General features: G+C 44.0%; 2 protein-coding genes across 4 annotated transcripts; one reads left to right on the forward strand and one right to left on the reverse strand.

Moving 5' to 3' along the window:
• Positions 1–983: 983 nt before the first annotated feature.
• Positions 984–2,484, reverse strand: LOC101069891 (prolyl-tRNA synthetase associated domain-containing protein 1-like). Its single transcript, XM_003963766.3, has 4 exons — positions 2,284–2,484; positions 1,568–1,693; positions 1,400–1,489; positions 984–1,315 (listed from the first exon to the last, which is right to left on the reverse strand). The coding sequence occupies exons 1-4, from the start codon at positions 2,362–2,364 to the stop codon at positions 1,103–1,105; spliced, it is 510 nt and encodes a 169-aa protein (XP_003963815.1). The 5' UTR covers positions 2,365–2,484; the 3' UTR covers positions 984–1,102.
• Positions 2,485–6,320: 3,836 nt separating this feature from the next.
• LOC101069662 (melanopsin-A) lies at positions 6,321–11,620 on the forward strand. 3 transcript variants are annotated; one of them, XM_003963765.3, is made up of 11 exons: positions 6,321–6,447; positions 7,393–7,523; positions 7,943–8,076; positions 8,437–8,640; positions 8,921–9,092; positions 9,216–9,392; positions 9,495–9,602; positions 9,771–9,960; positions 10,033–10,197; positions 10,336–10,395; positions 10,764–11,620. In XM_003963765.3, the coding sequence occupies exons 1-11, from the start codon at positions 6,403–6,405 to the stop codon at positions 10,923–10,925; spliced, it is 1,548 nt and encodes a 515-aa protein (XP_003963814.3). In that variant the 5' UTR covers positions 6,321–6,402; the 3' UTR covers positions 10,926–11,620. The 3 variants fall into 3 exon arrangements, with proteins under 3 accessions (XP_003963814.3, XP_029691349.1, XP_029691350.1); XM_029835489.1 differs by lacking the exon at positions 9,495–9,602; XM_029835490.1 differs by lacking the exon at positions 7,393–7,523 and having other exon boundaries at positions 6,323–6,447.
• The last annotated feature ends 445 nt before the right edge of the window (positions 11,621–12,065 follow it).

Here is a 12,065-nt window from a genome sequence, read left to right on the forward strand (position 1 = left end):
TCAGTGCTGGTCCAGTTTGCTGCCTGCTCTGCTGCTGATAAGAGGGTTCTGCAGAGGATCGCCAGGTCTGCTGAGATCATTAGCTGTCCTCTGTCCTACTGGAAATATTACCAAATCTTGCTGCATGATAAGAGCGAAGATCTCAGAAGACAGCTCACACCCTGGCTTGTGGCTGTTTAGTATCTGCCATCAGGAAAGAGGTTGTGTTTCATTACAAAAGGAAGGTCAAAATATACTGATACATGGTGCCATCTTGAGAACAACCACAATAACCCACTCATATGATGATGTCGTCAATAACAAGGGTTGGTTGTAAAATGGTTGCTCCATCCATCCATCTACTAAATAGGGTTGTGGGGGTCTGGAGCCTCTCCCAGCTGCTGTGGGTGGAATGGTGAGGAACATCATGGACTGTCTACTCGCCAAGTGCAGGGCTGATACACTTTCTCTTAAAACACACATCCTCCTGTTGTCAGGCTGACTCTAATTACAAGGTTATAATTAAAACCTTCCTCTTTGTAAAAGCTTATTGTCAGTAATTCTGTAGTTCCAGTTATTAACCTAGACATAATTATCATATTTAGAGTGTCGTGATCACCTGACAGGCCTCATGGGTGCCTCCCTCTTCTCTCCTCACCGAGTAGATCATTGATGTTTCTTTTGTAGTTTCTCTGCCCCCCCCCCTCTCTGTATCCATCTACAGGTATCGCTGCCTTTATAGCTGTATGCTGACCTCTGACCCTGCTGACCCACTCAACTTTTACAGCAGCAGTTTGTTATAATGAATATGGTTCACCCCTTCTCCTCCCTCTCTACCCAGTTGGCCATCAGCAGGAGGGTTCCCCTACATGAGCCTGGTCCTGAACAGGTTTCTTCCTGTTAAAGAGGAGTTTTTCCTTGCCACTGTTGCTTGTTGGGTGTCAGGACCTGGGATTCTGTAAAGCACCTAGAAACTATTTTGATTGTAACAGACACTATATAAATAAAGATTGATTGACTGATTTATTTGTGAACAGAAAAAATATTTACTCAAAGTCAAATGCGTCTGAAAGATAAACCCACACAAGTATGACTCCACTCCCGTTTTTAGTCCAGTTTGGTCTTAATTAAAGCTTTCCAGAATGGGTTCATGGCCCGTCTCTTTCAGGAAGCACATCAGATCTTCTGGGCGGAGCCCCATAGTGGCGGCGTTAGTCATGGGGTGAAAATAAACATGATCGTGCCCTCCTTGCACCAGGTCCTGGTCCAGGACTAACCGGACGCTTTGGTCCTTATCAAAGAGCAGAGCAAGAGCTGTGGCGCACCCCTGGCCCACCTGAGAGGCCAGACAACGTATTTTAAAAGATTAAAACACATCAACTTCATAAACAGGAAGAAGCCTCAACTCCTTTTAAACCACCTTAAGTTTCTCCAGCATAATCGCTTCATCAGCAAAGCGCAGGTTGCAGCTGCCGGAATTGAGCTTCTTGCTGAGGTCGTTGAGGTTGACCTGAGGGGGTACAAAAGAGCATTATGGGAGGAGATATTATGTGTTTGAGATATGAGAAAAGGGAGGGGATCTGCTGACCTGGCGGTCATGACGAACTGACACCAACCACAAGCTCTTCTTCTTCTTGTCCTTCAGGAAGAGGTTCTTGGTGATGGCACCGTTTACTTCCTGCAGGTAGGGCATCATTTCCTCCACCGTGAACACCTGAGGGACACTGACCTTTCATTTCTGCTCAAACTACATCCAGACGTACATTGTGATTATAAATACAATAAAATAATTTCAGTTTCATATGTTTTTAATAAAGACTTTTAATTAAACCATTCACTGTTTTATGGCAATAATAAAAATCACTTTAATCACAAACATGATTACTGAACTACAAATAAGGCGGCACCACCTGCAGCAACTTTGATCAAAGACGAGTGAAATAGAACTCACAACATTGTGATTGATCCAAGTAAAACTGGACAACCAGGACCAGTATAGATTACAATATACATCTTTCAAAGTCTGCTTTTCTAAAGTGGCTTCATAACTAGAGTCATTTTGCTTCCAGTTCATACGAGCCCAACCAAACAACGCTGGGACCGATGGTGGAACTAAAAGTAATGGAAAATATATTTTTGACTCTTTCAAACAACAGGTGGCTGAATTCTGACCAGCGTCACAAACTTAAAAAGCTCAAATTGCAACGTTTTCAGGACCATTCGCCATATTGTGAGAGCACCAAGATTGATCTTTCGAATACAGCTTTATAGACATGAAGGCACGTTGAACATCTTCAGTTTTACCGGAGGATGTTCGACGCAGTTCGTCACGATGTTCAAACTTTCCAGATATTTTTCCAGCTCCGCTCGCACACTTTCTGTCATCTTTAATCAGTAAATCAACCACGATTCGATGCATGAAACAGTCAAAACACAAACACCGAATAAGACGAACTGTATCTTTCTTCTTCTTTCCGGGAGTTTGGTGTGTGAGCTGCGGCGCTGCTGCCGCCTACTGGACAGTCAAGGAGGTGTTGCGGTCGTTCCAGGAAATGAGCTGAAACAAGCGCTCGATTCTCGGTCGGACTCCCACCATCTGTGCTGAAGTTCACGGATCTTCTGGATGGAGGCAGGGTTGGAGGGAGGGAGGGATGATGGAGGGATGGATGGGCGAAGGAGAGATGATGGATGATGGAGGATTGGACAGATAGAAGGGTGGACTGATAGAAGGAGGGAGGGATGTAATTGTTTCTATCTTGTAATGGTATTTGATATTTTGGGATTTGGAAGGAATACTTCGAAGCGCTCCTAAATCCCATCGACACACCTTCCACTGAGGAAGCAGAGGCTGAGAACTCTGAGGTGGACATTATCACCTAAGCCAAAGTCATCAAGATCATTAGTAAGCTTCTCGATGGAAACAGGTCGTGTGTGGATGAGATCTGCCCTGAGTACCTCAAGTCCCTGGATGTTGTAGGGCTGTCTTGGCTGACACGCCTCTGCAACAACAAATGGTATTCGGGAACAGCGCCTCTGGAGTGTAACACCGTGGTGGTGGTGGTACCTATTTAAAAGACGGACCAGAGGGTGTGTTTCAACTATAGGGGGATCACACTTCTCAGCCTGCCTGCTTGTCTATGTCTGGGTACTGGAGAGGAAAATTCAGCTGATCGTCAAACCACAGGTTCAGGAGGAACAACGTGTCTTCCCAGTTGTGGAACACTGCACCAGCTCTAAAGCCCTCCGCAGGGTGCATGAAGGTTCATGGGAGTTTGCTCAACCAGTCAACATGTGCTTTATTGATATGGAAAAGGCATTCAACCATGTCTCTTGGGGTATCCACGAGTATGGGGTCTGTAGCCCACTAAAGCCCATTCGCTCTCTGTATGACTGGAGCAGGAGTGGGGTTCGCATTGCTGGCATTAAGTCAGACCTGTTTCTAGTGCATGATGGACTTCGGCAGGGCTGCCCTTTGTCACCAGTTCTGTTCATAATTTTTATGGACATAATTTCTAGGCGTAGCCAGGGACCAGGCGGACTCCAGTTTGGGAACGACAGGATTTCATCTCTGATTTTTACAGATTACGTTGTCCTCTTGGCTTCAACAAGCCAGAACCTCCAGCATGTATTGAGGTGGTTTACAGGCAGAGTGCCTCCAAATCCGAGATTGTGTGAGAAGCTCAGTCACTCCAGAGGAGCTCAGAGTGGAGCGGCTGCTCCTTCACGTTGAGAGGAGTCAGGCGTTGGAAACAAGTCGGAACAGTCATGTCGGAAACAGGTGCTCGAGCCCCCTGGACGCCTCCCTAGGGAGGTGCTCCAGGCATGTCCCACCAGAAGGAGGCCCTGAGGTAAACCATGGACACAGTGGAGAAACTATGCTTCTCAGCTGGTCTGAGAGCCCCTCAGAATACTCCCAGAAGAGCTGGAGGAAGTGACTGGGGAGTCTGCGCATCTCTGCTTAGGCTGCTGCCTTTGCGACACGGCCCCAGAAAAGCAGAGGAATTCGAGAGACAGAATTTCAGACTAATGTAAAAAAGAGCAATTGTTTGTTTTATGTGTAAGTTCTGAGGTTGACCTGACAATGACAGAACTATAATAAAACTATGAGTAAAGAAGGTCCATCTGTGGGGGTGGGACACGATGGATGAGACCAGGTTGTGATTCAGCCCAGTGACCCAGTTTGAGGAAGAGGACCCAGTTCTGAGCTGTCTCTCTTTTAGCAAATGACCATTATAAAACATTGAGATTTGGGTCGTGCGCAGCATCAAATTGATTAATCACAATCCATATATCAGAACGTCCTCTTCCTGGTGGACAGTGGAACATTTCAACATTCATCAATCGTCAATACAAAATACTGATCTGTGGAGAAAACAGAGCCGAACGCCAAACTAAACAAACCAAAGTGTACCACAAGGGACTGATCAGAGAGCTCTCCAGGCTGCAGGTCTTCATCTGTACAATCACAACATTAGCATCATTTACCTTTAGCCTTGAGCTGTTATCTTAATGACTTGACAGATTTACTTTTAATTTGAGCATCAGAGAAAATAGCAGGTCAAATCCAGCTATCGTTTGCAGCCTGTCACATTATCGAGGAGCTCCGATCAGAAATCTTCCACTTTTTCCTGCATGGAAGATAACATTCTGATGGTTCCTGATTTGATTGACAGGAGTGTCAGACTCATACCCACTTAAAATGATTAAACCATTCACACATACACACATGTACAGACACACAGGGACACACAAACAGACACAGGCACACACACACCCTAACCCTTCAAAATAAAAATTATTCTGATTGTATTTATTGCTCATTATTTTAAAACTAATTCATGCAGCATTGAAAGTATTTGAGATGTTAAGAAGTATTGAACTTGAATGAATTTATTGTTGTTTATTGATGCTTTTGATTTAAATCTTTGGTAATCTTGTGTCTAAAAGTGAATTACAGCAAGCATTGTTCAGGCCTCCCTCTGGTGGTTATCTCCAGGATAAATCAATCTCTCGATCGTAACAAGAAAAATGTTGCCTTGATTTTTGCGTTTTTGCATTTATTTTTGGTTTTAATTTCCATGTAAATGAAAACTTCTCGTTTTCTAATTAACGCCACAAAATATGTTTGTTCATGATTTAGTTTGGGCTTTTGGCATTCTTCTGCAGCATCTTTTCTCTTCTTTCTTGCACCTCAGTTTGAGGGAGATGAGGAACTCTAGGTCTGACCCACCTGCAGAACTGATCTTTAGGAGGTTGGTGACAGGTTTCCATTATAGCATGCATTTTACTTTCTTAACATTTTAGTATTCCACAATTATGAGGAGTATCTGGCTGGCCCCAGGATGGAGCCCTGAGGAACACCTCCACACATCAGACACAAACTCTCTGACATACCTGGTTTTTGAGACAGAAGCAGATCAAACATTCATCATTTTTGTTGTTGTCGCCATGACAAAGTTCAAAAGGTGTACTTTTTTCAAATTTGACTTAGTTTTCGGTAATCTGTCCTGTGTCACTGCTCTGCCTTTATGGAAGCCATTCGTTACACCTGTCCTTTTCTCAATAGCCCAGTTTCATGTGTCTGCTCTCTGTGGTATGTGAGCCCCACAGTTATACTCTCTGCCCGTTCCCAACCTCACTGTCTCACCTTAAGCCTTTTGATTCCTGAGGTGAAGATGAGGATGAAGAACACAAATTAAGTAATTTAGTAAAGTGATTTTCACACTCACACTCACACACAAGGCAATGTGTTCATCAGTTAGAGTGACTGTTGTCTGATATGAGTTGATGCTAAAGGAGGTCAACAAATAATCAACATAATGATTCCTGATGACAGCATGTGTGTGTGTGTTTGTGTCCTACACAAATACATGGTAATCCTTCTCCTCACACTCAATGATATTAATCAATGTGCTCTGATGGTTCCTGGTGGGTTACCATGATCATGGATCGAAGCTTCAGCCTCCCAGAGGTTCCTGGATCTTCGGGTCATCGTCAGACTCCTCCAGATACAGAGGAAACCTACTGTTATCCAATAGAATCACTTAGCAGGCTGATATTTTTGATTGTACTGTACACATAATTCAGACTTCAGAGTAGTTACCAACATGTTAGCTTCACAAATTTGAAATAAACTTTTAATAACCTGCTTAAAATAATCAGTAAAGAAAAAAGTAAAATTCTATTTACGTACCTGGCACTCACCTGTCAAACCTCTGTCTCTCTCTGTCTGTCTGTCTCTCTGTCGGTGTTCCTCTCTGCCTGCCTGTCTGTCTCACTTTTATCTGTATCTCTCCCTCAACGGGCGGGGTCAGGATGAACTTCGGGAAAAGCGCGCTGCAACCGCCAGCTCAGCAGAGCGTCGTCTCGTGCGGTGGTGGCGGGCCGGAGCCGAACTGTACTTTGCGCCTCGCAGTCACTGTGATGATGTCGGTCCGGCTCGCGGAGCTTCAGCTTCATGCATCAACAGTGAGTAGAAACGATCAGTTCAATTTACTGCTTAATCATTGAAAACAAAAACGACCGACTTGCTTACTGATCTTGTACTTTACAATTATTTAAACAACCAATGTAAAGATTAATTAATTTGAGTTAGATTAATTGAAATAAACACACTGAACTAGAACAGAATTCCAGTCATGATGATTAAAAAAAACACTGTTCTATTGATCTCAGATCCAGCGAATTGTCAACACCGTCAGACAGTCTTTTAGAGTGTATCTGTGTGTGAGTGTGTGTCAGAGAAAGAGGGTGACTTGCGTTGTTCACACTGACAGGATGTCCAGGTGATTGACTGACAGCTGTTCTGGTGTGTGTGTGTGCGTGTGTGTCACACATGGTGGTTTAATCAGCTTTAGCACTTTTTCATTCTTAAATTTTTTTCAGTAAAAATGACAAGATGTTGAACATTAGTGTCAATATTGATCTGGTGGTCCATCTAAAATTATTATAATAATTATTTAGGGTTAGGGTTGCCACTTGGGTTTCATGATTGCTTAGCTTCCCGTGGCAGCTGTCTTAACCCTCCCAAAAACACAGCCAGTCAATCAGGTGGTCCCAGGCAGCCGAGCGTCTGTTGGTAACTGAACATTTGAATGATAGTTTAATGAAAACTGGTTTGAGTCAGCAGCCTGAGCAACACCACGTCTCATAATTCTTCTGGCAGTGCAGTAATTTAAGCCATTGCCATGGCAACAGGGATGAAGCAGTCTGTCCCAGGACTAAATAAAACAGGTTCTGATGGGAACTGAAGCAACTGCACATTGATAATGTGAATGGAAGCGATGAAAATCATCTTCGGTATTTTTTATTCAAAAGGTTCAAAGGTACCGTCATTGTCCGCATGTCAGCACATAAACCAATAAAATCAAACAAGATGTCCACTTCGAGCCAAGGTTTTCTCTTGTCCTGCAGGTGGCAATGGTGCGGCCCTTCCCCACAGTTGACGTACCTGACCATGCCCACTACACCATTGGCTCTGTTATCCTCGTGATTGGCATCACGGGCATGATTGGCAACTTTCTGGTCATATATGCGTTCTGCAGGTGGGCCATGTGCATACTTGACCTTTGACCTGCAATCCCCATTTACACTTCCATCACCTGTGATAATGTGTGACTGTGTGTGTGAGATGAGCAGCTTCACACTCATTAGTTCTTTGATGTCAGTGTCAGCGATTCGGTGTCTTTAGTGGAGACGACCAAAAGGGGCTTTGCTGCAGCTATCGATGGGCTCATTGAAGATATTGATCCCTTGTTGCATTGATCAGCATGTCCAGTGTATCTTTGATTGGATGTTAAATTTAGAACCTACTGACTGATGTTTCTGCTCGGCGTCTGAAACATGCTAATAATCTGATTAAATGGCGGCCAGGTCATCAGATCCATTTTTAGTTTTAGCCTCTACGTCACACATCTGTGGATTGTTGGGACATTAATAGAACATGGCGATTTTTGCTCTGTAGGAGCCGCAGCCTCCGGACACCGGCTAACATGTTCATCATCAACCTGGCCGTCACTGACCTGCTGATGTGCGTCACACAGACGCCTATTTTCTTCACCACCAGCATGTACAAGAGATGGATCTTTGGAGAAAAAGGTAACATGATGACACAGAATGGGTTAGCAAGGAGCTTGGCTACTTCGTGTTAAATGTGTCTTGTCAAATTTCATCAAACTTTACGAATGCTTTGAATGCCTACAGAACACTGAATGTGACCCACAGAAGGTAGCTTGTAATTAGCATTAGCTCCAACATTTAGCCAGTAGTTTGAAATGATCTTCAATGTGTGTTGGCCTGTGTGCAGAGTATTATAGCTATTATAGCTATTAAACCGTGGGTGTGAGTGAAATAAGAAGGTGACTGTTGTTATGCCAACTGAAATCAGGGTCACATGGTTGTTACTGATAACCCATTACCTTAAGCCACAACTGTTATCACATGGTCTGATCTCTGCAGGCTGTGAGCTCTACGCCTTCTGTGGTGCTCTCTTTGGGATCTGCTCCATGATCACGCTGACAGTGATCGCCATCGACCGATACTTTGTCATCACGCGACCTCTAACCTCTATCGGTGTGTTGTCAAGGAAACGGGCCTTCGTCATCCTCATGACTGTCTGGATCTACTCACTGGGCTGGAGCCTGCCCCCGTTCTTTGGCTGGAGTGGGGACACACACGCACACATGCACGCGTGCACACAAACACACACACACAGATGCAGAAATGCACAGGCATGACCCAGTTAAAGCTGCAGTACAATGTCTGACCACTCTCAATCTGATTGTACCAGAAAGGGCGCTGTTTCCACACAGAATGTTGAAAAATGTTGCTACGAAAGATGTTCAGGGTATCACAGAGACCCTCGCTGACCGGCTGCTGTATTGGTCATAAGCCTAAAGATGCTCCTGGACTAACTAACCTCCACCTTTTCACACTCCATCAGGTGCCTATGTCCCTGAAGGCCTGCTAACATCATGCACATGGGATTACATGACGTTTTCACCATCAGTGCGCGCGTACACCATGCTGCTTTTCATCTTTGTCTTCTTCCTTCCACTCTTCATTATAATCTACTGCTACTTCTTCATCTTCAGAGCAATTCGTGCCACCAACAAGTCAGTGTGTGTGTTTTCATATCTGTGGGCATGTGTATGTGCCCGCACATCTTAAACCTGGTGTGTGTGTGTGTGTGTGTGTGTGTGTGTGTGTGTGTGTGCGTGTGTGTGTGTGTGTGAAAGAGCGGTGGGCAAGGTCAACGGCAGTGTCCACAGTCACAGCAGAAGACGTGAGTCAGTGAAGAACTTTCAGCGTCTGCAGAATGAGTGGAAGATGGCAAAGATCGCGTTGATGGTCATCCTGCTGTACGTCATCTCCTGGTCACCGTACTCTTGCGTCGCGCTGACCGCCTTTGCTGGGTAAATGTTTTTTCAAGTAACCATAGCACTGATAGTTGAATCCTACCCTTGCACCCTGCAGATGCTGCCTCGGCAGAGTTTTTCTTCTTTGTGTTTCCACAGATACGCAGACATGCTAACTCCATACATGAACTCGGTGCCTGCCGTCATCGCCAAAGCCTCCGCCATACATAACCCCATAATCTATGCTATCACACATCCCAAGTACAGGTAGTGCATGCAAACACAGCATTGGTGAATCAAATGTACATACAGGTTATTATCTCCCCTCACGTAGCATCACTCTTGTGAGTCATTATATTAGCTTTGATGATTGTGCTACTGATAACACTAGCTAGCCCTTATGGAAAGCTACACTAAGCTGTTTTCCTTCTGCAGGTTAGCTTTGGCCAAATACATTCCGTGTCTCGGCTTCTTACTCTGTATTAGTCCGCATGAGCTGCAATCCACAAGCAGCAGTTTCATGTCACTGCGCCGCTCCACCGTCACCAGCCAGACTTCCGACATCAGTGGACAGTTTCGACCACAGAGCAAGCCCCGCCGCTCCTCTGCCTCTGACAGCGAATCAGTGAGCTGCAGTTGAACCTGGCACTCATTTAGAGATAGCATAAAAACTAATGCTCTGCTTGTCGCCCTGTAGTGTCTGACAGACACTGAGGCCGATCTATCCAGCATGGGCTCCAGACCCGCTAGCCGGCAGGTGTCATGTGACATCAGCAGAGACACCACCGAGCTGCCAGAATACAAACCAGCCTCCAGTTTCAATTCCAAGGTGAAGAGTCCTGATTCAGGCATCTTTGAAAAGGTAAAGTTGGTCACAATTTCTTTCATGTACAATTGATTACTGACATCTTAACTTAGCGTGCTAAAAAGCTAGCCTGTCCGTTTTCATTATAAATATGCGATTTTCTCAGATGTTGCTTGTTTCTTTCTTTGTCCATAGACATCATTTGACTTTGACGCATCGATGGCAGCATCCAGAGAGCGTAGCAGCATCCCAAATGTGAGCGCTAACCTACAATCTTTATCAACACATTAACATGCTAATAAAAGAGCAAGGGCTCATCACTTCCTAGAATTTTGCTTTTGAAAAAAACATTAATAAGTGATCTTGTAATTTGGGGGCGGTTGGAAAAAACACGACCACAAATGAGAGTGTTTCAAGTGTTTAGGGTTATTCAATAAATTTGTGATGCTAGCATTGTGGTACCTAAGACCGCAAATTAGCAAATGCAGGTTAAAGTTTAATTTAGAAAGTTATATTTTAGGATGAACAAATATGGTAATTTGGATATCAGAAGCGTTAATTGAAATGAGACCATTTATTTATGTGTATTCAGAAATTTTTAACAGTCATCAAACTGTTGACAGAGTGGCGAGTTTCCTGAGGGACACGTGATGAGAAGAACGCTGGCTCGAATCCCCAGCATCATCATCACCTCTGAGTCCAGCCACTTCCTCCCAAATGGGCGGAAAGCATCCTCCACCACGTGCATAGCCAATGGCAGTGACATAAAGGTGGGGCCCAGATAGAGCCCAGTTGGTTACCTGCAGCCAATCAGAAGCTTAGCTTCTGATGGACAGATCAGTTGATCAAAACACAGGAAATCAGAAGCTTAGCTTCTGATGGACAGATCAGTTGATCAAAACACAGGAAATAAGTTTTCCAACAAATAAAAACATATATTAACAAATATTGCACAAAATAAATAGCTGTTTCCATTGAAACTGTGTAAGTGGAGCACAAATCAGGTTCTTAAAATCTACCTTTAAAATTTCTGTTTATTCCATCAGCAAATAGGCATTTCCCACTGTGGTTCTGTGTTTTCTCATGATGTTTCTTTGCCAGTTTGGTTTATGTGTTCGTGGTCCTTGGATTATTATTCTGGTAAAACCCTGAGGACATGTGAGGAAGAGGATGAGCAATCAGAGCTTCACACTGTCCAACCAACACCAGCAGCTGTGTCACCCATTCCATCCTGTTTGTTACAATGTGGGGGGCGTGGCCAAAAATGTCACATTCAAAAACTTTAGTTAGAAACCCACAGGAAACATAAATCTGCTATTTGGAATCCCAGCTCTGGATATAATCTGCAGTTTAATGCCACATTTTCAGATTCTGAATTTAAGCTCTAAACATGATGTTCATCTGCTCTTTTATGGTTCTGTTGGTTTTTTATTCAGATGTTTCTGTAAACCTCAAATTAAAAGATAAAAGAATTGTAAAATGTACACGTTGTTGGATCGCAATACCACTCGTGTGTCACTGCTAATCCGCGTGTTCTTTGATAGAAGACTTCAAGACGAAAAATGCCAATTTCGAAATGTATTTAGCAATAGAACCAAGTCAAGATACAAATATTACAGAGCTCCGGGCCAGTTCATAACCCTACAATAACAGAGTCAATTGCCAGGGCATGAAGTCTGACAACCTAACTATCCCTTGACCCAATCTTTTATAGAAACACATATGTAAATTATTGATGCTTATTCAGTCCAATCCAGTCCTTCTTCTTGGATGACCTCGTCTTCTTCTTCCAGTCCCATTGGATGCTGACACAGTCCTTGTTCTCCGTTGTCTCCCAAATGGCCAGGTCAAAGTTCACATTCTTCCTGCAGATAAGCTTATCAACACCACCATGCTGTCCCGTTTTACGATGGGTGTTTAACACC

Source organism: Takifugu rubripes, chromosome 4 (genome assembly GCF_901000725.2).
Source record: "Takifugu rubripes chromosome 4, fTakRub1.2, whole genome shotgun sequence".
Classification (NCBI taxonomy): Eukaryota; Metazoa; Chordata; class Actinopteri; order Tetraodontiformes; family Tetraodontidae; genus Takifugu; species Takifugu rubripes.

Bases quoted from the DNA above. Each gene is read 5' to 3' on its own strand.
- LOC101069891 (XM_003963766.3), bottom strand. From the start codon at position 2,364: ATGACAGAAAGTGTGCGAGCGGAGCTGGAAAAATATCTGGAAAGTTTG. The intron at 1,694-2,283 runs GTAAAACTGAAG...AGTGTCCCTCAG, and splicing joins ACTGCGTCGAACATCCTCCG to GTGTTCACGGTGGAGGAAAT. The intron at 1,490-1,567 runs GTCAGCAGATCC...GTACCCCCTCAG, and splicing joins CAGTTCGTCATGACCGCCAG to GTCAACCTCAACGACCTCAG.
- LOC101069662 (XM_003963765.3), top strand. From the start codon at position 6,403: ATGATGTCGGTCCGGCTCGCGGAGCTTCAGCTTCATGCATCAACA. The intron at 8,077-8,436 runs GTAACATGATGA...TGATCTCTGCAG, and splicing joins ATGGATCTTTGGAGAAAAAG to GCTGTGAGCTCTACGCCTTC. The intron at 9,961-10,032 runs GTGAGCTGCAGT...GTCGCCCTGTAG, and splicing joins CTGCCTCTGACAGCGAATCA to TGTCTGACAGACACTGAGGC.